The 25,539-nt window shown below is 42.3% G+C and overlaps 1 protein-coding gene across 1 annotated transcript; it reads left to right on the forward strand.

The window, feature by feature from the left end:
- Nucleotides 1-379: 379 nt before the first annotated feature.
- On the forward strand, nucleotides 380-3,956 carry LOC110486389 (ADP-ribosylation factor-like protein 4D). The gene is made up of 2 exons (XM_021557938.3): nucleotides 380-1,867; nucleotides 2,619-3,956. Exon 2 carries the CDS (start codon nucleotides 2,762-2,764, stop codon nucleotides 3,365-3,367), a length of 606 nt encoding a protein of 201 aa, XP_021413613.1. The 5' UTR covers nucleotides 380-1,867; nucleotides 2,619-2,761; the 3' UTR covers nucleotides 3,368-3,956.
- Nucleotides 3,957-25,539: the final 21,583 nt, after the last annotated feature.

Below are 25,539 nucleotides of genomic sequence, written 5' to 3' on the forward strand. Positions count from 1 at the left end.
CTCTGGAGATACAATTCTCACCTGAGGAGTCTGGAAATCTCCAACCCATTTGATCATGTAATATGTGCAATGCACGTTTGGTAACTTACCAAATGCATTGTCGTTCTGCAATAGTTTTGCACCTGTGAATCTTTCAGGCGTAAGCTTTACAATATATGGATGTATTTCCCATATTAGTCGGTAGAGGGCGCTACTGTCATGTTTAGTAAAACAGACCCCCTTTTTTAACCACGCAAGTCGGTCATTAAGAACAAATTCTTATTTACAATGACTGTTTAGGAGTAGTGGACTGCCTTGTTCAGGGGGAGAACGACAGAGTTGTACCTTGCAGGCTCAGGGTTTCGTTTTCTTGCCCAACGCTCTAACCACAAGGCTACCAGCTCCTTTCTACTGATACAGTCTGGAGGCCTTTTTTCTTGCATTCAAATTCCAATTGATCAAAGCTTTTATGTTTTTTTTTTAATCTAAAAAACATAGGCCTATTTGTTTTTCTAGCCTTTTTTTTCCTCATACAAAGCAAACACAGTAATTGCCAATGACAATACATAAGTAGATGCATAGACAGTCTACTTAGAAACATATATTCTGCATGATATATTCAGCCCTAAAAGTTCATTGGTACCCAATTTATAATTTTCCAATTGTTTGTTAAGATAGCAACTGCTCTATGAATGTAGCGGCAATTAATAATTGTCCATTGTATATTGCGGTTGTTCCCTTGTGATAATGACAGTAAAATGTATGTGTTGTGTGTGTGCGTAGATCGAGGGAATTTACAATGAGAGAAGAAGCACAGTATTTTTGATTTGATTTGCTTCACTGGAAAGACAATTTGTCAGTGATTTGAATGTTGACTGCGTGTAATTACTGAGTTCGCTCAGAGGCAGACCCTTCGGCATGAAATCCTACTCTGCAGGAAAGATAATTATTGTTGCACACGCTGACACAATTTCTCAATCTCAATTCCCCTGCGAGTTTTCATTTAACTCCCATGTGTGATATCTGCCCTCCATTTGCTGCACTGTGGGTACATCTGATAACCACTCTTATTTTCAAATCTGCACACAGTTTTGCATCCTCCTCTCATGACAGGCTACAACCAGCAAGTGTTGTGCTGAGAGTAGTAACTGGATTCCTCCCAGATATGCTGATATGATCTGGCTGGTTTCATAACACATGCCTTATGAATACAGGGCACTCCAACTCCAGCAGGTCATTTCCTGAAATGTTATCATGGTGCTGTTCAAGGAAAAGACTACAAAGGCATTAGCATTCAAATTGCCACAGTCGATCCATTGTCCCCTTGCTGCCCCCAACTTTGTTCAGAGCAGAAAGACCTCAAGCGGCAACCCCAACTACTTTATACACATAATTCCATGATTTTTGCTGGTATACAGTTCTCATAGGCTACTGAACATGACGTCTCATGTCAGAATATGAAATAGGTTACTGTTTAGTGGTTTACGAGTATGTTTTGATTAAATACAAAAAGGTGAACCAAGCTAAGCGTACACACATAATCAATATCCTACTTTGTTTATGCCTTTAGTTTGACAATTCCAAAAGCAATGGACTGATAACTGTCGATAAGAGCTCAAAAGTTGACCTCTGACCACTTTCCATTTTAAAGTCATTGCATTAGGGGGAGGCTGGGACTGGGAGTGTTCTCGTTACGTCACTCGTGGGGGTTGTGTTCTTCAGTCGCGCTCAGCACCTTTGGTTCCATTCCTTGTCTGGAGATTCGAGTAGAGGGACGCTGGTGGTTCTAGCACCGCTTCTTTTGGAATTATTCTTCTTCTCCAGTGTGGATTTGTGCTTGTCTGTGTTGGAATTATGTTGTCTGATTCAATACAGACACGCTATACAGGTAAGATTACGTGTAAATGTTCTAACTAACATCGTTTGTTTGGTTCAGTTCAACTAGCTAACTAATTAACGCTAAGTGTCACGAATTTTAGATATTGTTTGTCGCACGGACAGCATTGCAAGTGCAGCACAGTAACTAGCCAATGTTTGTTAACCCAACTGGAATTACTTACAACTAAAGAATTGTTACCCAACTATCTACCTAGACGGCCAACACTTCACTAAAGTGATGTACTATTTGTTTATTTTTTTTCGCGTTAATGTTAACTAGTTAGCTTGCGTTAGCGACACCAGCGTTACCATGCAGCCGCATATGTAACGAACCAACAGGACAGAAGAGAGACGTTTGCTGAAGTAACGTTACATACAAAGGACCAGAATATTCTGTGCCTTATTGACGAAACACATTTCAATGTTGTCAATTCATTTTTCTGCAGAAACTTGTATGACAATGCGTGTACTGTACACTCTACTCGTATTGCCACGTAAGAAAAAGTGAACAGGATTTTAGCCAGTGTTGTCAAACAGTAATGGCAATTCGGTTGCATTTCCATATAATTACATATTGAAACTCGTTTTTTTTCTGCTATGGAAAGATCATGCAGGGTTGTTTTGTGAAACGTGTGGCTAACTGAAATGGGCAGTTAATGTTTTTCCAAAGCAGTGTCAGTAGACTAAACTTATAAATGATTGTCAGCCATGGTGCCATCTATAAAACATCTAATCTTGCCAGTTTCCTTTCTTTTTACAAGGTCATCGGTGAGTCCGGTTGTCTGCCTCCTGGTCTGCAGCTACTGCCTTTGAAGTAGGTGTGAATGCTTCATCTCTCTGGAGACACCCACCACCTCCCTGACTAGTCTGCCACCTCACTATCAGGACCAGGCAACCAGCCAGAATGGGCAACCAACTAACAGAGATCGCCCCCAACACTGCTTTCCTCCCCAACTTCCAGTCTCTGCATGTGGTCGTCATCGGCCTGGACTCTGCAGGAAAGACCTCCCTTCTGTACAGACTAAAACTCCGGGAGTTTGTGGAGACCATCCCCACAAAGGGCTTCAACACTGAAAGGATTAAAGTAGCAGTTGGAAGCTCGCGGGCCACCACCACCTTCCAGGTGTGGGACGTGGGCGGTCAGGAGAAGCTGCGGCCCCTGTGGAAGTCATACACACGTCGCACCGATGGCCTGGTGTTTGTTGTGGATGCTGCAGAGGCTGAGCGCATGGAGGAGGCCAAGGTGGAGCTCCACCGCATCAGTCGCTCGGCAGAGAACCAGGGAGTACCAATTCTGGTGCTTGCCAACAAGCAGGACTTGGACTCTGCAGTCTCTGCTGTGGAGGTGGAGAAGGCCTTGGCCCTCCACGAGCTTAGCAACTGCACACTGCACCACACCCAGGGATGCAGCGCGCTGAATGGCCAGGGGCTCCAACCCGGCCTGGAGAAACTATATGAAATGATCCTAAAGAGGAAGAAGCTGCTCAGACACAGTAAGAAGAAGAGATGAGCTGTGCCTCTGAGCTTCTGAAAGGCGCTTCGCCTGCAGAATGGACCTCGTTGGTGTTCCTTGGAATTTTATGGGAAATTTGTGCCCCGAAGGATCTGCTTCTGGTTTCCCAGTGACGGTCAGTCCAGAGGACAGAGAAATGGACCTGTTATACTATACGTTGGACACAGCACGGACTACGTTCAGCCCTTTACAGTGGCTCTTTTGTTCTATAAACATTGCCATCTCCTTTTTTATCAAGTTGTGGTGCCAACACGGTCTAGTCCAAACGTCCAGTGACGTATGGTACTTCTAATTTAGTTTACCTTGTAGTTCACTTTGTTTCATGGAGGTGGTTCACCTTTGGAAAAGACAACGCTTTTGTATATCAAAAGAGGGACTGTATTTCAACCCACTGTTCGGATGGCATTGGAACTGAAATGCCTGCTGGCACGAGGCCTGAGGCTGCTAGCCATGACGCAAGTTTTCACCACAGTTTTGCTTGTCATGATAGACTTAAATGTGTGAAGTTGTTACAACCAATATGTTTTTACATTCTGTACATATTTTTTTGTAATACTTACAAGTGAATAAATTATTGAATACACTATCTGGGAGTCCCCCCTTCTTTCCATCTGTTTATCTGACCATGCTGACCAAGTGTTACTTTGCCCTTGTTATATCAAAATGTTTGCGCAGTTATTGGTATTCAACAGAACACCAAGGGTCCCTATAACTTATAGGTCCTCGGTCCAGTTTCCCTTTTTGTGCTTTTGAGGTAGTTTTTCTTAACGTCATTGAGAAAGTGTCCTTTGGATTCAGGAGACAACGGCTCATGTTTCTATTTCAATTACTAATCTTTCCTTTAACATCTGCCTGCTGGATCCCACCCTGGCAGAGATCGTTTAAAGAACAAACCATCTCTTTGGCTTATCAATTATAGCTTTTGCATCAATCACAAGAGGAACTGCTTACCTGTATTCTTCAATGACATTTAGTTAGTGATTTGCACATCAAGTCTCCTAGAGGACGTTCATTGGAAGTTTTCCAGTTATTTTATAGATCTATCTTAGCTCCATTAAGTCATTAATTGATCAGAAAATGTATTAGACAAATGGTATAATTAGCTCACAAAGCTAATTGGTAATATTTGTTAGAATGCCTTTTCTTGAAGGACATCTCACCTTCCATTGAGAGAAAGGGCAGTGTTAAATGGTAGCCCAAAAACCACAGGCAATTCTAAACCTGAGATTGTTAAATTACTCTTCCTGACACAGTACACTACTTAGGCAATAGTGCCACAATGAAAATAACCTAGTTCTTGCCAGGTGCTAATATGTAACTGGTTTCTCAGATATATTGTATTTCATCAGTAGAGATAATCTACAGGTTTGAACAAGTGACCCATATTACTTGTATAGTGGAAATCAGTGGATTTAGAAGTTGTTTGATTTTTGTATGTGTTCACAGAATACTAAGAAACAGGATCAAGGATCTACAGAGTTTGGACTGTATAAATATTTGAAAGCCATATGAAAGGAAAGCTGACTTCAAACGTATCACATAATTCAAATCAATAATGGAGGCTAGGAGCCTACACCAGCACACGAAAACCTTCACTTTAGTCGATTTTTGGTCATTCTATTTATCAGGTAATGGTGCCATGACCAGATTAATACAATGTCACTGTCTTTGAATTGTCTCTCACACTTCACATTTTTGGGGGTATGTATTGCTACCTTAAGGTTTTGTGTCCATGCTGTTAAATTCCAATTGCATCACCTATGTTTTGGAGGCATTTTCACCCTTAAGCTTACCGTATACTTCCCAGTTGAAACTGGTTGCGCAAATTTTGACGTTTTGATGTTCGGCAGTTTTTTTTGATGGGCTGTTTGAGCGCACTTTAAATGTATTTTTTATTTTTATTGAGGCTAGTTGAAGTCTACACCCCTTCGTCGGTGATTGGTCAAAAGTAAGGATTCTTCAATTAAATGTCATTCAATAAGACTAGTTTTCATGCACATTTGTTCAGGGCGTAAATGAGACAGATGTTCGCTTCGCCTAGCCGAGTTCTGCTAAGAGCAAACCGAGCCTAGTGTGCGGACGGCCTGCAGGCCGATCTGGGAAGACAAGTCATGCAGGAATGTAAGAAGGACCCACCAATACCCAGCCATCCCCCGTCACGGCCACAGTCTCACCACCAACTATACACTTCTACTGATACCAAATCCAATTACCTTGATTAGAACCTCCCTGTGTGTGTCAGCAGCTTGAGCTGGATTAGTCCGCAGTATTGACTCAAACCAGCACAGAAAACTGGGAAGACAAGTTAAATGCAATTAAACTTTTATTTGATTAGTGTGTTTTTGAGATTTCATCATCAAAGTGCTCTGCTCTCCCAAGGCTCAAGACCAAAACCATGTAAAGCAGGTCTACATGAATTGAAGTTAAGGAAACATTTTTCTGTAGAAGTAAGGCTTTATAGGTCTTTGACCAAACCATTTGGTTTTGCCAATAACATCCATCCAGCTTGGCTGCTAACATAGTTGGCCCTGATGCCTAAATATGCCCTGCACGCTACATTTCACCCTCCCTGGCCAGTGCTGTAATTTAGGGTGTTTCTGATGTGTATCTCCACATTCTATGGGAGGCTCTAGCTTTATGGGTAATTTAAGTTGGCTCACAGATAGTGCTTCCTGAATAGAACATTACCGCTCACTCTCCAATCAGCTTTGAGGTAATAAGGCAGGGAAATTAGTCTGTGCTAAGGGAATTTTTTTTACCCTTGAGAAAAAGTACTCAACTTATTTGTGTACTTGAACTGAAGTGTGGGTCTAGTAGTTTACTTTTATGTACTTCACAGGGAATGCTTTGTAAGGGTGGGTACAAGTCAAGCAGAAAGAGCAGAAGAATTTGACAGGTGCTCCATCTGCATTGTTGCTCCCATAGTATAGCTTGCAGCTAGTGCGTCATAGCAGTGAAGGGTGTGCAGAGGCAAGCTATGAAGCTTGCGTGAAGCTCTATTATATCAAACAAACCCTGTGATTCACACCCACTCTCTAAAGAATAGCTGAGCAGTGACACAGGCCTGGCTATGCACTGTCCCCCAGGCACTAAAGGAGATAGCCAATGAGCTGAAAGTACTACTTAATTTGTTTTTTTGCGGTATCTGTACTTTACTATTTATATTTTTGACAACTTTTACTTTTACTTCACTATATTCCTAAAGGAAAGAATGTACTTTTTACTCCATACATTTTCCCTGACACCCACAAGTACTCGTTACATGTTGAATGCTTAGCAGGAAAAGAAAATGGTCCAATTCACACACTTATCAAGAGAAGATGTGGTCAACCCCAAGCTTGATGTCAACGTCAGTGATTTTTAAGCCATTCCAACAGTAGTGATACCAACTACACCACATATGGAAAAGAATCATGAAAATCAAATGCGAATTTTGCATGGCAGTGGTGTATTTGTATGTGTTCATGTATATGCCTTATATGACATACACAAGTGAGTACATGATGTGGTGCATTTCCCATAAAGATATGGCAGTATTTGAGATGAAATATCTGAATTATATGAATCATCTACGAATATCATAAGGAATGTGTATGTGCTGAGAATGTAACAAAATAAATGCTTTCCTTATAGGTTTCACTTTTTTTTAAGTCAACATATTTTTAAAAAATCAGTTATTATAAGAAAACTATAATACTTTAATAAACATTTTCAGGTATGCGTTTCTATGGTTAAGGTTGGGCAGCACCTTGTGCTAGACAGTTGATGTATTTTCAGCTATGCCTTTGGTCTCCCACCCAGGGTTTTAACCAAGCCCAGCTTAGCTATGATATTTGTCACTAAGCCAGTTTAGCTATGATATTTGTCACATTACTAATGTGCTGTCATGAGAATGATTGTTGGAGATCTCCACTTAATAACTAAATAGATGAACTTCTGCTATTAGTCATTCATCAATTTCCTCCTGTCTTCCTCCTTTCCTCCTCCTCCATCTCCTCTCTTCCTCTTCACCCTCTCCTACTCCTGCTCCTCCTCCTTCCACTCATCCTCACAGTGAACTTTGCTGAATTTTTTCCAATAAGTGTCACATTGCATGTGTCAGTGACATCAGACTGTGGTATGCAAGTGCTTTGAAATGATTGTCCCATGTATGAGACCTTAGAAGGCTTAGGTTACATGTCTCTTTTATGGTTTTTCTAATATAATATATGCAACATATAAGTCAGATATTACAAGAATCTTCTATGAATCTTGTAAGTATATTTGCTGCCAAATGTATTGCTTACAAGTTCCAGGTAGAACATGAAAGAATCTTGTCAAATTCTTCTATCTTTTCCATATGAGATAGTCCCTGCTTTTGCATGAATACAGCTGGTTGACAGACGGGCCATCAGTTGAGTGCTCTCTTAGTGTGTTTCTGTTTCTCTCCAATGACCTGGGGTTGTGCTTGTGTGCACAAAGGGAGATTTAGCGCCACTTGCAAGTTCAGCTTCACGTGTGATCTCAAACAAAGCCATCTGTCATGTTTTTGATATTCATCTTTGAAGATGTGGTGATGCACGAGAAATGTAGCTTCTCTTATAATTAAACTGTAGTCCATTTTTTATAAAAGTGACAGAAGACAGCATCAGAAATCTGCAATTTTATGAAAGCAAATCTAACTGAAACCATGGCGAAAGAGATATCACTGTCTCTCATTTTGCCTGTACAAACCACTCTTTGCATACATAACATCCTATCTTCCCTCTGTACCTTTAATGGGTTATTGGGGTTAATAGGCAGATCCAGGGGTCTCTCTGCGTTGGACATCCTAATACTCTATTTGACACTGAGGGCCAGGAGGTAAATTATGTCTTCTGTTCTGGCCCATCCATAGAGGTCAACCCGGCTCCATTACTATCTTAGCCAGGCTGGCGGAACAAGTGCCAATTCCAATGAGTGACTCTATAACGATGTGACCTGAAATGGGTTACTGTGCAATCAGCTCCTGCACTGGTGTCTGGAAGGGGATCTGCCTCCTACTATTGGGAAAAATGAATGGTGAATGGGGATATTCATACATGGATTGGCCTTGGTCACATATCTGTGTGTCTTGCAGTCCTGGGTTTAGTATTTGTCATTTAAATACTTATATTCTGTATTTTTTTACTATTTCCTAATAATGTGGTGCCAAATCAACTATTACTATTTTAAGTATTTGAAAGCATTTTTAAAAAAATAGCTTCCTATATATAGCCTACTACTTGAAGATATTTTTAAATACTTGTTTCCAAATACGTTATTTCAAATAACCCTAGGACCAAACAGAACTGAGTTCAAATGCATGGGAGTTTTTAAATAATAGCATATTTGTGTTTGAAAATACATGCCAATACTTTCCAAGTGTATTTCCAAATACATTCCAATATTCAACTATTTGTTTTTTTTCAAAGAAAAAATATCTGAATACTTACTTTGATATGTATGTGAATATAATTTAAATAATTTAGTAATTTAAACCCAGGTGTGGTGTCTTGCAAGGAGATGTGAGATGTTGAAAGGCTAACATCACATTATTATTAGACGTCAGGTTAACTGTTAAATACTGTGTGACGGTGAGGACAACTGATGAATCATGAGTGGAAACATAGTGTTTGTGTTTATTGCACCCATATGCCTGCAACCAGTTACTCCATGTTTCAACGAGAACAGAGCAAACCCAACTAAGACCTGTCAACAAACATGGTCGCTCGGGAAACAAGCACAGTGCCTTGTGAGACATGGCTCTCTCAGGCGTTAAGGAGGCAATTAAACAGACTTGTCTCTACCTCACACGGTCGTCACTCAGATGCTGTTTATTTGGCACTGTGCTGCAATCTTCAGGTAGAAGTTTTCCCATAGACACAGATTTAGGATCAGTTTACCCTCTTCTAATCCTGGTGTTAAGCATCGAAGGGAATTGTAAAAACTAGCTCTAGATCAGCGTCTATGTGTAACTCCATCTAGATTCTGTGTGATTTATCTGCTACAAACTAGTCATTTAGCACCTGGCCTCAGGGCTTGCTCTGAATCAGCATGAGTCTTGTTGTAACCCACAACACCAGGGTACAATGAAATGGTTTGGACAGTAAAGCACAAACCTAGTTTGGTTCTCAGATAAGTATGTATTTTTCTGTACCAAAGTTTTCCCTTAAAACAAGAGGTAAAAAAAACATGTTTTTAAATGAATGGACAACTCTGCCATTGGTTTGTAAGTGCAAACATAAGACCCAGCTTCTGTTATTGTTTCTCTTCCTCTGTGATATCTTGTTTGGCCCATAAAGTTCCTCTCTCAATGTGAAGACAGTCCATGCTGACAGTTAGTTCTGGGTAGATGTCCTTGCTTGCTTATCACTCATATTGCAAAATGTTGCTATCCGCCCCTGGACAATGTTCTTTTTCGATGTAGGTAGTATAGATCTAAAACTGTCAGAAATCAGTAGGTTAGTGTAGGACAAGTGTGTGGTCTATGTTAGTCAATGTGTGTGGGGGAGACAGTGAGAGACTGACTTGGTGTTTACCACAGTGGCCTTGAGATAAGAATGCATTTGTGCATGAAAACAATATCTTTATGTGTGTTCCTCTCATTTTTATTCTCTCTCTCTCTCTGCCATTGAAACGTCTCTCTCTCTCTCTGCCAGTAAAACGTCTCTCTCTAGCCTCAGCCCAAGCTGTGAGCTCCCAGGATACTTCATCCGCTATTACACTCAGGAATGTTCTCATTAAACGCTTTGGGAACTCTGTCCAGCCCATTCTACAATTTTGCCACACCAGTGGATATTTAATTAATTGCCGTCTTTTGGTGGTGGTGTGACACAAGCAGGAAGTACAGTTCTGGAACTATTTGGAGAGTTTAACTAAATGGAATTGTGCTTTTTGTGAAAAGCCCACAGAAAAGGAAGAATAACATGTGGGGCGGTTACATCACTTGTAGTACTGTTATGAAGTACATCTTTATATGCATCCAATTTGTTATCAGTGATCAAGTCTGTATTGTTTCTCTCTATCACTGACCATTTACCTCATGACAGACAAGTGACATGATGTAAGTTAACAGAGCCCACAGTGTCTCTGCTTTTTCTCCCCGTCGCTCCTCACAGCCCCAGCAGTCTGCTGATCAGTTTGTTTTCACTATAAAGTACTGGCCCAGGGGAGTAAGGATTATCGTAACAGCCAAGACGGGTGTCGGGATAGGGGAGAGCAAGGGAGGAGAGGGTGGTATTAGGACACAGAACTGGTTGTTTTGCTCTCTGGGGCTTGGACGTCTGCCTGAACAGTCCAGCAAAGCTTTAATTGGAGCATCAGAGGTTGGAGAATCTGCTCTGCTTGGCTCTCCTTGGCCTTTAGCTTTGCTGCTCTCAGGAAACAGACTGTCAGAGCACCACACAGGGACACAGCACTGCAGGGCAAACAGTTACAGTCTGGATCTCAGCTGGGCCATAGCAGCTGTTATACCCTCCAGTTGATGACATCACCTGAGAAACAACGGCTGTTGTTTTGAAATTATTCCGGGATTTTATATGATGGGTCTGATAGTGTGGTGTAGCCTGTCAAGTAGACTGATGATTAGTTTACCACCCCGGGCCCCGGGCCCTGGACACTCTACCTCTCGATTTGCGCCATTATGGAGTCTACGGCACACTATCATGCCAGGGAAAGTTTGAGTAATTTGTGAATGAGAGAGGACATGTGAAAATGAGTATTGGTTTTCCACATCTTTCTCTCTCTTTCTCTCTTTCTCTCACAGCTGTGCCCTTTGACCTGTGAAACATACAGAGAAGAGTAATCATTACATACAGACTTTCATGTCAAAGTAATCACACATTTTAGTCAATATTTGGTTTTACTATGTTCCACTTAAGAGCCTCAGCTGTAAAACTCAGTTTTCAGGTCTCACCACCAGTCTTGCATGTAGAGGTTGACTCCTGCTAGATTACTCAGCAAGGTGCCACTCTATGCCAGACATTCAAGGAATGTATCACCAGTTTGTCTGCATTGTCTGCATATATAATACCATTACCAGTGTCAGTCAGGCTTTGAAAGAACAATATGGATATGATAAAAGCTCCATGTGAAGATAATCAAGTCTGTCTGAGACTGTTGTTGATTATAAAGGACCCAATAACCTTTTAAGCTTCAAATCCTTCTTCTCTTTCCATTCTACCTCTGTTCTGTTCTATTCAGATATGCATACATTTGACAGGTAATCCATTTAAAGGCACGATGCACACAATGAAACAATCCAAGTTAAGAGCCCCTCTCAAGGGCACTGCAGTAATATGCACCGCCTGGGATCTTAACATGCAACCATCTGGTAAACCCTCTTCCTCTACATACAAATTCATACAGCCTATTTAAAATTCCCCTTTAAAGGCTCCTTCAAAGTTTTTGGTTTTGACGGCCCTCAAAATACCAGCTACATACCAATATCTGAAATGATTACCGGAAATATGAAGGCGATGGGCTCTTTTCAATCTGTATCCTGAAGCATTACAGATTGCGCGATAGACATTTAAAGGTAATGTCCGATTAACCCAACATATGCAGTGTTTACCGTGAATGTAGTCTCCACCAATGCAGTAACATTGCCTTTAAATTTCAATTACACTGTAATGCTGAACTTCCGCGATATGGATTGAATAGAGCCCTATGAAAGCTACAGAACACTATTCCACTATATGAATGCATAAAACACTTTGTTGGCTTATTTCTCCTGAATTGAAGTTTCTGTCTTCATTGAGTATTCTCTAACATATACACTGAGTGTACAAAACATTGACTGACCAAGTGAATCCAGGTGAAAGCTATGATCCCTTATTGATATCACTTGTTAAATCCACTTTAATCAGTGTAGATGAAGAGGAGGAGACAGGTTAAAGAAGGATTTTTAGGCCTTGAGACAATTGAGACATGTATTGTGTGTGTGTCTCTTTCAGAGGATGAATGGGCAAGACAAAATGTTTAAGTGCCTTTGAACAAGGTATGGTAGTAGCTGCCCGGCGCACCAGTTTGAGTGTGTCAAGAACTGCTACGCTGCTATTTTTCTCACACTCAACAGTTTCCTGTGTGTATCAAGCAGTGGAGGTTCCTCAGATGAGGAAGAGGAGGACCACCCTCCTCAATGAAATTTCACAAAAATAAAATAGTGAAACATTAAAATAAGTTATCCTGTTTAGATAAAACTATACTAAATACAGTATATTCACGTCACCAAATAATTAATTAAAACACAGTATTGTATTTTAATTGTATTGAAGTCAAAGTTCTCACTACCTTCCATAGACTGACACAGTAATTATGGCAACTTCCGGAGGACGTCTTCCAACCTATCAGAGCTCTTGCAACATGAACTGACATGTTGTCCACCTAATCAAATGATCAGAGAATTAATCTAGTACTGAAAGCATAAGCTACAGCAAGCACTGCAGTGCATATATTGTGGTGAGCAGTTGACTCGAAGAGAGAAAGACAATAGTTGAACAGTTTTGAACAAATTAATTGTTTAAGAAATGAAAGAGAGATAGAGAGAGAGCTAGCTATATTTTGTTGTATTTTTTTAACTTTCACTTACTTAGCTAGCAAATGCAGCTAGCTAGTTTAGCCTACTCAAACACCCATCTCAAAACAGAGGGGGGTGCTATGTTACCTAGCTGACTATGGCTATCCAACACTGGAACTCTTCCAAGTTAAGGTAAGCTTTTGATTTTATTAATTTATTGCCACCGAGTCCACCGGTGTAACTGCTAAACTGCTTGCTCGACACTGTACTGCAGGATTGTAGTGGATTTACTAACGCGTTAGTTTTAGTAATTATGTTGACTATGAAGTTAGCTAATATGGTGACAACAATGTAGGCTGTGTTTAACGGTTAGTGGTTATGATATGAAGGTTTGGCTTGGAAAGGTTTGGCTTTCTTCACCTGGTCACAAAAAGCTGTTGTGTTGTGCAATGAAGTCCACAAGCGAAGGGAAAAGGTGAGAGGAGGAGAGCGGGTAGATGCAAGAAGGAATTATATAACGAGCAAAGTGATCATGCTGTTTGTATGTGGCTGCTATGAAAGTGAACTGTGTTTGCGGGTGATCAGGTGTGTATTCATTTAGCAGATTCTGTTGAAAAACAGTTCTTAAACGGAAGCAAACGGAACTAAACGGGGATAAAAAAAAACATTAATTTGCAACTAATGATGCCACCCTAGATCAGCTAGATGCAGGCAAGAGTGTGCAAGGCGGTACTTAATGTGTCACTGTCACCTTGATTACTCAAATCTTCTCTCGACCTGTGCACCTACGTTGTAAACTTTCATTCGTAGGCTAGGTTGTAGCAACCTCATGATGGGTATAGGGAAAATGTGAGTATAATGTAGTAGTCTAAACCTATCAATGTTACATAGAGCTGGGTGACTGGAATATGAATGACAGTCATCAAATATGCTGTAATAGAAATAAGGTCATGGTCATATTTAAAAAAAAATCTTGCTCCCTCATTCTAAACAGCACCGACCGCCACTGATATGAAGAATGGTCCACCACCAAAAGGACATCCAGCCAACTTGACACAATTGTGGGGAAGCATTGGAGTCAACATAGGCCAGCATCCCTGTGGAACGCTTTCGACACCTTGTAGAGTCCATGCCCTGACGAATTGAAGCTGTTCTGAGGGCAAAGGGAGCGCTACTAAATATTAGGAAGGTATTCCTAATGTTTTGTACACTCAGTGTAAACTTAACCTCCCAACAGGCTTACATGCTTAATTACTAACATCATGAGTAATTGCAGCTGCATTGGTCCCTGCTGGTCTCCTCTATTTTGATTTGTTAGGACCTTTTTAGGAATGTGAAATGGAAATAGACATTTAAATTAACACCCGAGACAAGGGGGTGTTGAAAAGCTGTGGAGAAATGTAATGGACGAAGATAGCCAACACACTGAACTGACACAGACAGATGCAGCCAGAGAGGATGGATGCATTAGAGTTTCTCTCTGGATGACAACGCACCCAAATGCTGAACATCCTCCCTTTCGGTAGCCACAGAAACCACTGGCAGGTAACCAAGAGTGACCCCCTGGAAGCATCAGACATTTACTGCTTTTGTGGGGCAGGGCTGTATATCATCAGAGGTGCAGCCCCCACATTAACCTTTAATGTGGGTTCATTGGTGGGATTTTATCATGTTCAGCATTGTACTCTCGCTCTGCACTGTTTGACTAACCAATATGATAACACAACAGATTATTGATAGTAGCTCCTGGTTACGGACAGATTTGGTTCAAAATAACTTATCAAGGTTAGACCTAGGTCATTAGCTCATAATAATGTTTGTCCTCTCTTGAATTAAACTGTTGCTACTTTTTAGGGTGTAAAATAAAAAATGCATATTTTGACCAATGGGTAAAATAAGATGTTAATTGTGATGATGATCCTCTAAGAAAACCAATTGTCCAAACCTCGTCTCTCATAATCTGTTCAAAATGTGTTGAAGTTTTTACCCTGGTAGGGTGGTCAGAATTAGGAAAATAGCATGGCGTCAGATGCTGTGTGAGAATTAAGGGCTTACCACTGAACTTGTCATCTTTCTCCTCAAATCTGGAGGACAGAAAACAGCATAAAAAAATAAGATTGACATCGATTTTGAGACATGACATTGATTAATATTTTAGTATACGCTGTTCATATTAATGCAAAGTTCCTGTGCTTTTTCAAAAACTTCTCACAAAAACAAGTGTATCAATAGTTAGGTTTCCAGCCAATGGGAGACAGATTTTCATGCAAAAATTCTAAAATCTGCATTTAAACAATATGCACATTTTCCCACCAGTTTCCATCAAATTGACTTGTTACAGATAAATGGCTGTGCGTGATGACGTAGCACACATAAAAATACATGATGACATAGTGCACATAAAAATACATGATGACATAGTGCACATAAAAATACATGATGACATAGTGCACATAAAAATACATGATGACATAGTGCACATAAAAATACATGATGACATAGTGCACATAAAAATACATGATGACATAGTGCACATAAAAATACATGAAGACATAGTGCACATAAAAATACATGATGACATAGTGCACATAAAAATACATGATGACATAGTGCACATAAAAATACATGATGACACAGTGCACATAAAAAATACTTTTTGCAGTTTAATTCCCATTTATTCCATTACATTTTCAACTCTACTGACGGTTTTCTCACAAAAAAATTGCTTTTTTTGCCGGTCTTGTCTGGTCCAGCGATTGTGGGTTTGTGCCCATAGGCGACGTTGTTTCCGGTGATGTCTGGTGGGGACCTGCCTTACAACAGGCCTACAAGCCCTCAGTCCAACCTCTTTCAGCCTATTGCGGACAGTCTGAGCACTGATGGAGGGATTGTGCATTCCTGGTGTAACTCGGGCAATTGTTGTTGCCATCCTGTACCTGTCCCGCAGGTGTGATGTTTGGATGTACCGATCCTGTGCAGGTGTTGTTACACATGGTCTGCCACTGCAAGGATGATCAGCTGTCCGTCTTGTCTCCCTGTAGCGCTGTCTTAGGCGTTTCATAGTACAGACATTGCAATTTATTGCCCTGGCCACATCTGCAGTCCTCATGCCTTCTTGCAGCATGCCTAAGGCACGTTCATGCAGATGAGCAGGGACCCTGGGCATCTTTCTTTTTGTGTTTTTCAGAGACCGTAGAAAGGCCTCTTTAGTGTCCTAAGTTTTCATAACTGTGACCTTAATAAACTGTTAGTGTCTTAACGACCATTCCACAGGTGCATGTTCATTAATTGTTTATGGTTCATCGAACAAGCATAGGAAACTGTGTTTAAACCCTTTACAATGAAGATCTGTGAAGTTATTTGGATTTTTACGAATTATCTTTGAAAGACAGGGTCCTGAAAAAGGAACGTTTCTTTTGTTGCTGAGTTTATTAGATTACAAAATCTGACCTTTTGTCCATATAAGGTCCCACAAACTGAGAAATTAGGGAGAAGGGCATTGGTCAGAGACGTGACCAAGGACCTGATGGTCACTCTGACAAAGCTTCGGAGTTCCTCTGTGGAGATAGGAGAAACTTCCAGAAGGACAACCATCTCTGCAGCACTCCACCAATCAGGCCTTTATGGTAGAGTGGCCAGACAGAAGCCAGAAAAGTCACATGACAGCCTGCTTGGATTTTGCCAAAAGGCTCCTAAAGACTCTCAAACCATGAGAACCCAGATTGAACTCTTTGGCCTGAATGCCAACCGTCACATCTGGACGAAACCTCGCACCATCGCTATGGTGAAGCATGGTGGTGGCAGCATCATGCTGTGGGAATGTTTTTCAGTGGCTGGGACTGCGAGACTAGTCAGCATCGAGGGAAAAGATGAACGGGGCAAAGTACAGAGAGATCCTTGATGAAAACCTGCTCCAGAGCTCTCAGGACCTCAGACTGGGGTGAAGGTTTACTTTCCAACAGGACAACGACCTTAAGCACACAGCCAAGACAATGCAGGAGTGGTTTTTAGACAAGGATCTGAGTGTCCTTGAGAGGCCCACCCAGAGCCCGGACTTGAACCCGATTAAACATCTCTGGAGAGACCTGAAAATAGCTGTGCAGCAAAGCTCCCCATCCAACCTGACAGAGCTTGAGAGGATCTGCAGAGAAGAATGGGGAAAAACTCTCCAAATACAGACCCAAGAAGACTCAAGGCTGTAATCGCTGCCAAAAGTGCTTCAACAAAGTACTGAGTAAAGGGTCTGAACACTTCTGTAAATGAGATTTCTGTTTTTTATTTAGTAATACATTTGCACATTTTTCTAAAAACCTGTTTTTGTTTTGTCATTGTGGGGTATTGTGTGTAGATTGATGAGAATTTTAAAAAAAAACATGTAATCCTTTTTAGAATAAGGCTGTAACATAACAAAATGTGGAAAAAGTCAAGGGGTCTGAAAACTTTCCGAATGCACTTTCTCTTTAATAAACATGTCTGCCCATGTAATATCAAAGGTTTGAGTTTGACCTGACATGACTTTCTTCAGATCTAAGATAACTCTGAGACTAAACACAAAAAAACAGTGCTGGCCTCCTGAGTGGCACAGTTGCCACTAGAGATCCTGGTTTGAATCCAGGCTCTGTCACAGCCGGCCGTGACTGGGTCCATGGGGCGGCGGTGAACAACTGGCCCAGCGTCGTCCGGGTTAGGGGAGGGTTGGGCCGGCAGGGATGTCCTTGTCCCATCGTGCTCTAGCAAATCCTGTGGCTGGCTGGGTGCATGCACACTGACACTGTCGCCAGGTGTACAGTGATTCCTCTGACACATTGGTATGGCTGGCTTCCGGGTTAAGCGGGCATTGTGTCAAAGAAGCAGTGCGGCTTGGTTGGGTTGTGTTTCGGAGTACGCACGGCCCTTGACCTTCGCCTCTCTTGACCTTCGCCTCTCCCGATTCCGTACGGGTGGATGGATACCACGAAATTGGGGAGAAAAAAGGGTACAACTAAAAAACAAAAATAAAATAGAAAAACAACAATGCTGAATAATTTATCACATTTATTCACAACAACAGAAGGTTCTGTCTACTGTACGTTTAGTCCACACACAACACACAGGTTTCCTCCTGTGAATAATGCATCAACTTTACTGGTTTCATACAGGGTGTGCTTGTTAGTGTTTGGAGACTTGTGAGGGTCAGTTTTTGTGTTAGGTTTGATATTGAAAAGGTTCCCCCTGGATGTTGCTGTATGTCTGAGTTGTGATGTCTGGGAGTCTGGAGGTTTTCACTGTGTGTTTGTGTCTGGAGGTGCTGCGTAGACAGATTGTATAAACATAACTGTTTGAAGATATGTCTCTTTCAGAGTGAGGTGGTAGACCCACGCTTTAAATCAACGCGTGGGGGAGCCTCAGCCTGAACAAAAGCCGGACATAACAGGGATGAGAAGGGTGACAACAGGCTATAAATCCACAGACCTCTGTTGGTGAGTCCTTTGGTGTGGATAATTAGTCTGCCAGCCCCCGCAGAGGAGACACTCACAACACTCCCACCCAACCTGTACCTCACCCTGGCCGCCACTGAGCTCCTAAATCCTGGTCGTAAAGTGAGGGACCCTGCTGCACAGGGAGGTCACAAAATGTTACTGCCAATCAAGCAATGGCAACCCCCTATTCTCCACTTTATGTCCTGCCTTTGTCCAAGTGCCTGTACTACTTTAATGAGATTTGGTGACAAACACTTCCCTTGGGGTCTCTTTGTACAAGCTGAGGACACAGAGAAGTGGATATCACACAGAGGTTGTTCTTGGTCCATTAAATCTCTAGCGTTGCTTTGTTGCACGAAGTCACACTTCATGGACAAAATTGATTTCTTTACAGTTTTACGGCTCTTTTTTTAAATGGTTGGGATTATAATCCTTACATTTCAACACTCGAAGTAGAACAATACCTTGAGAGTGGATAGCCTCTCTCAAAATCCGATATTCCTTCCGATGTGAGTGCCATGTAGCACAGTTAACGCTTGGACTGGTCCCCCTCCATATTTAAGCCACCACAGCTATTACAGCCCCAGCAGGAGAAACTGAACCATGTGTGGCACAGGAGGAGGGGGGAGGAGCATGCGGAGGAAGAGGAGGAGGGGAAGATGGATCAGACGGCCCCTGTAGAAAGATCTCACCTCAGATCTGCTTATCTTGCAAAGGGAAATGTAAGTCTCAGACTGTGTAGCAGCAATGCCACTGAAATGCCCTGCTGGTTTTCCAACCTATTGTTTTGATTACCATTGATACGTTCAACGAGTGCTTGGATTATTATTTGACTGTCTCATTTTGAAACAACTGAGCTCAGCCAGATGTGCTGGGGAACCAGACAAAACAACAGTCCTAGCCTTGACATGGTAACACAACATGGTAACACAAAGTAGAGAAAGACTACACAAGAAATAGTCACATAACACCATGTGAAGATTTGTTATTCTGCACGTCGTTTAGCTTGGCATTGAACTGTAAATAAAGGGCAATTCTTGTAAGCCAATCAATGTAAGCCTATCAATGTTGGTTTGTCTGCGTAATTATGACTGTCATACACACACACACACAAAAATTACCTTGGTAAATTATATTAGCAAAAGCATTCTTTTATCCAGGATAAAAAGCCACATTTTATGACAACCATGTTTCTCCCATGAACACAGGAGCTTTTTAGGACAAAGAAAACAGTGTATGAAGTCAATATTACTGCCCACATATTTCTGTGGAACATTATGCGTTAGACTGAAATGGAACCAGCACTGATGTGTGTTAAGACGAGCCTCCACATATAGGATGTAATGTAGATTCACCTTGGTGAAGACATAAGGAGACATACAAGCTTGTTGAAGACATAAGGAGACACCATTTTTTTTCTCCCTTTTTTGGATCTTTAAAGGTTGGGTTGTTGGATCAGGTAAGACTTGCCCATAAGCATTTAGGCTCATGGCCAGGTTTTTCCCATAAACCTGTAAATGTTACAGTTTTGAACGGAGTAGGTGAACCAGATCTGGGACAAACATAGCGGTGCAGGGTGTCTTGGGTAAAACCCTAGGAAGTATCTATGGGATTGGGTTTCAACACACACAATGCAATGCCACATGATCCCAACGCTGCCACCATCTGTAAATATGTACGTGTGAGAAATTCACTCTCTGCCTTTATTTTTGGGATCGTGCTGCTACTGATATACAGTAGATACAATTCATTCATTGAATTAGTTCTAACCTCGAGAGATTTGTTAGCACTTGCCTAAGATTACCCAGCACCCCATCTGGCCCTAGTCAGAACACATGGCCAGAGTCACACCACAGATTTGAGGGGGAAAACAGGACTCAACAAACCATGGCTATCATCCCACACACTGGTCATCAGGGGATAGATGTTAAAGTACTTTTCCCCCTCTTTTTATGACAATCTGCAAATAACATTTTCTCCGAGACAGACAGACAAACTCAGGAGAGAGTGTCTTGTTGACTTCCTTACCAAAGCTAGTTTGCATACGGTTGTTAGCCTATCAAGTGCAAATCTGTTTTTCCCATTTCAGAGATCGTCCAGACGGTTTGGATTTTGGATTTTCCACTCTGTGGATCAGTGGTGCAGACAGGAAAAGGTGGAGCTGAGTAATAAAATAGGAATTCCACACACGTCATTTAGACATTTATTTAGAATTCATATTTCTCCCCCTGTCCATTCTAGAACCAGGCAGTATCTTCTGAGAACATCCTTTCACATCCACCACTGATGTTATCCTTCTCCACATACAGTACATTATTCATTAGCCTACTACCTGCTCTACTTTATAGTATGTGCATATATTTATGTGCAGCTGCAAATGACAGTGTGTGTGTGCCTATGGAGGATATGTAGTATAAAAGTGTTCATGCATGTTTGCATACTGTAATGTAAGGCTAGGGAGAGAGTTGACCAACTGTCAAGTGTCTTCGCTGACATTTTCAACCTCTCCCTGACTGAGTCTGTAATACCAACATGTTTCAAGCAGACCACCATAGTCCCTGTGCCCAAGAACACTAAGGTAACCTGCCTAAATGACTACCGGCCCATTGCACTCACATCTGTAGCCATGAAGTGCTGGCCATGGCTCACATCAACACCATCATCCCAGAAACCCCAGACCCACTCCAATTTGCATACCACCCTAACAGATTCACAGATGATGCAAGCACTCCACACTGCCCTGTTCCACCTGGACAAAAGGAACACATATGTGAGAATGCTATTCATTGACTACAGCTCAGCCTTCAACACCATAGTGCCCTCAAAGCTCATCACTAAGCCAAGGATCATGGGACTAAACACCTCCCTCTGCAACTGGATCCAAGACTTCCTGACTGGCCGCCCCCAGGTGGTAAGGGTAGGTAACAGCACATCCCCCACGCTGATCCTCAACACTGGGGGCCCCTCAGGGGTGCGTGCTTAGTCCCCTCCTGTACTCCCTGTTCACTCATGACTGTACGGCCAGGCATGACTCTAAAACCATCACTAAGTTTGCTGATGACACAACAGTGGTAGGCCTGATCACCGACAACGATGAGACAGCCTATAGAGAGGAGGTCAGAGACATGACCGTGTGGTGCCAGGACAACAACCTCTCCCTCAACGTGATCGAGACAAAGGAGATGATTGTGGACTAAAGGAAAAGGAGGAACGAGCACGCCCCCATTCTCATCGACGCGGCTGTAGTGGAGCAGGTTGAGAGCTTCAAGTTCCTTGGCGTCCACATCACCAACAAACTAACATGGTCCAAGCACATCAAGATAGCTGTGAAGAGGGCACGTTAAAACCTATTCCTCCTCAGGAGAAAATATTTGGCATGGGCCCTCAGATCCTCAAAAGGTTTTACAGCCGCACCATCGAGAGCATCCTGATGGGTTGCATCGCTGCCTGGTATGGCAACTGCAAGTTCTCCCCGACCGCAAGGCACTACAGAGGGTAGTGCATACGGCCCAGTACATCACCGGGGCCAATCTTCCTGCCATCCAGGACCTCTATACAAGGCGGTGTCAGAGGAAGGTCCTAGAAATTTTCAAAGACCCCAGCCAACCTAGTCATAGCCTGTTCTCTCTGCTACTGCACATCAAGCAGTAGTGGAGCACCAAATCTAGGTCCAAGAGGCTTCTAAAACAGCTTCTACCCCCAATCCATAAGACTCCTGAACAGCTAATCAAATGGCTACCCAGACTATTTACACTCCCCCAACCCATACGCTGCTGCTACTCTCTGTTATTATCTATGCATAGCCACTTTAATAACCCTACCTGCATGTACATAATTACCTTGACACCGTCAACCCCGCACATTGACTCTGAACTGGTACCCCCTGTATATAGACCCGCTATTGTTGTTTACTGCTGCTCCTTAATTATTAGTTTTTCTTATCTCCTACTTTTTTTTGTTGGTATTTTCTTAAAACTGCATTGTTGGTTAAGGGCTTGTATTCGGCGCATGTGACAAATAAAAAATGTATAGGTATTTTGGGGTTATGTATCCAGTAGCACTTGGTTTGTCAGAAAACATAGTGCTAAGTAGTGATTACACTGTGGTTATAAACAGACACTTGAGACAAATGGTATATGTGCAGTTAGTTACTGTGTATCACTGTATCACATGATCATCTTGACTCAACTGAGAAAAACAATTATTACAGTATGGACTTACAGTATAAGCCAACAGCTGACGTGTTTGTGCTCAGTCTTTGTACTGTCTGGACCAGTGCATTCATGTCCCCTTACCTGGGGTAAATACAACCACAGCCTGAGTCAACAGTAACTCCTCTTTCTCACTATGTACGTGTCAGATATCGCCTTGTATGTATTCTCCCTGTCAATGTGTCAAATAAGCAAAAGATTTGTTAAACGATAAATATTATTTTTTTAAATGAGGATGCATTTTGTACACATTCCATAAGTACAAGGGATACATGATTTATCAACGAAATGATAAACATCAATAATATTGACAATGACAAAACTTTTCATTTTTGACAGTGTTTGTCCCCGGTCCTATGCATTTGGCTGATGATTGTCCCCTGTTGCCTAGTATTTGTCAGCTAGTGGATTCTCTCTCTGTCTTCTCTCCCATATACCCCTATCCCTCATCTTCTTATTTATCTCTCCAAATCTTTGAAAAGCTTCCCATCTCTGTCTCAACCATTTTCTCCTATTTTTCTCTTTCACTGCCTAGCTGTGTCTCTCTATCTCTGAGCCTGCACTACATTGCTCTGTTCCTCTCCTCCTTTTCCTCCTTTTCTCTCTCTCTCCCTCTACCTCTCCTATCTTATCTCTCAATCACCTCTGCGTCCCTCCTCTCCCTCCTTGTCCCTCTCTCCCCCTCAATATCTATCTCTGTCTCTCTCTACTTCTCCATTCTCGCACTCCCTCACTCCCTTCTCTCACTCTCTCTCTCTGTCTCTCTCTCTCCCTGTCTCTCTCCCTCGGTCTCTCTCTCTCTCCTTTGTCTCCCTCTCTCTCCTCCATGTAATTGCAGCCTACTACAGAGCTCTTGTACTCCTCCACAACAGCCCCTTTGTGTGTCACACCTGGGGGGAGGCAATCCACAGGTCTGTCATCCACTCGCCTGTCTGTCTCCTTCTCTCCATCCCACATGGCCACACACTATCCTCATTGTCTTCCACTCTTCCACTGTAGCATCCCAGGCTCGCAAGGCCCAATTATCACAGTCTTTCGTATACGCACCCGAGCGACCCAAATTAACGGCCCTGTAATTATGTTGTTAGTGTAGTGTGCTTGGTGTCGAGGTGTTCTTTGTGTTTGTGGTTTGCATCACACATTAGAATGTGATGAGGAAGAAGCTCTTTAGATGGATCTCAGTCTCAGATCTGTATATTTAGAACGAAGAGGACCCAAATTGGAGCTGTGTGTGTGTGTGTGTGTGTGTGTGTGTGTGTGTGTGTGTGTGTGTGTGTGTGTGTGTGTGTGTGTGTGTGTGTGTGTGTGTGTGTGTGTGTGTGTGTGTGTGTGTGTGTGTGTGTGCGTGTGTGCGTGCGTGCGTGCGTGCACATGTGCATGTGCGAAAGAGAGCCAGAGCAATAGGAACACAGACAAACTTGTTTTGTGGTGCTGTCAGATACTGTCTCAGCAGGAACACTTAGTGACTTTTCTCTCCACAGTCCATCTGAGTCCCCTTGCCTCTCGGGTCTCATCATCTCCTTTCCTCTCTCACAGGCATTGGCCCTATTCCCCACTGGGAGAGTATTATTGTTCTTATGCTAGCTAGCACCCTCTCCTTCTGTGACTGTTTGCTTAATTCTGGACAGACTCCAAAACGACAGAATTTTTGGGAAAATTCTCAAAATATACAGCGAACTTTCCAATTAGCCTGTTCAACAGCAAGAAGATACCTCTAAAGGCAGTATGCCAATCTTTCACTTGTCAAGGACACCATGTGAGCACCAATGTTACGTGCAGGCAGGTTGACCTGAGCTTTATTTAGAGCAGGTCTGTCTGCAGCCAACCTGGGCTCCTTTTCTTCTGACATACTGAGCTTCTGACGTCACAGAGCTAAACCCTACACACCACCACAGGTCACCTGGGTCCCCACCTGAAGGCTGGCACCTGATAGGAGGAAAACACAGAGCCGGAAGGACAAGGACAGGAAGGGCTCAAGGAACACCCGTCATAGAGACACTGTGTAGGACTCAATTAAGAACGTACATTGTCATGGAAGGAAAATCATGACTGGAGGCTGGGGAGTTGGGGCAGAGCTATATATTTAGAGCCCATCGGAATTTGATTGATGCACAATAGACCATGGGTCAAGACGTTTTTCCAATATGTCGTATTTTTAACAAATACAGATCTTAATGTTTCCTTAATTTTTTACTGATTTATTTATATTATTATTAGGGCTGCCCCCGCCCTCCAATTGACCACTCACTCTACTCCCTTCTTGACCCTTCTTGACCCCTTCTAACAAGTCTCTGCAGAAAGAGTCACTCATCACTTTCTGCACTGCTCATTGCAGTTCCAAGCCTCTGGCATGACAAGTCTGATTAAAGGCTCTGAGTTCCGACTCCGTCTCAGCCATGACAGAGCTCAAAGGATCACGCCACAGTCAAGCCACATACAGATCCCCCACTCCACAATTAGCCAATGGAGGGAGGGAGAGGGAGAGAGAAACGGGCAGATTAAATGCTGGGGGGACAGCCAGGGGTAATTATAGCTAATACTGCAATAAGGGAGCAACCGCCAAGAGAAAGAAATACGGAGGGAGTGGAAGGGAATGTCTTTTTTTGGAAGGTGGCGATGGGTGCCCAGGAGAGTTGAACTGATTTGACCCCAGGGAGTACGAGGAAGATAAAGTTTGTGGTGTATGCTCACAGTCACAGTTGAACCGTTGCTAATCCTATTGATTTAGTTTAAAGTCCATATCCAACATTTAAAACTGATTGTTACAATGCACATTTTTTGGGCTCCTGCTTATCAACTGCCATATCTGTGCCAAAGTTCATGGTACATAGTACCTCATTATCATTCTGAACTATTATGTTATTCATGTGCTCCAGTTAATCTATAACGTTTTTTCCCTTTTCTGGAAACCTGTATTTAAGTTACACATCAACAACGGGAGCTTGTTAGAAGTTCCAGTGGAGAGAGAAAAACATTTACGTC

Source organism: Oncorhynchus mykiss, chromosome 13 (assembly GCF_057628025.1).
Source record: "Oncorhynchus mykiss isolate SJ-2025 chromosome 13, ASM5762802v1, whole genome shotgun sequence".
Taxonomy (NCBI): domain Eukaryota; kingdom Metazoa; phylum Chordata; class Actinopteri; order Salmoniformes; family Salmonidae; genus Oncorhynchus; species Oncorhynchus mykiss.

What these genes read in the sequence shown, in the direction of transcription:
- LOC110486389 (XM_021557938.3), top strand. Translation starts at nt 2,762, where the DNA reads ATGGGCAACCAACTAACAGAGATCGCCCCCAACACTGCTTTCCTCCCC.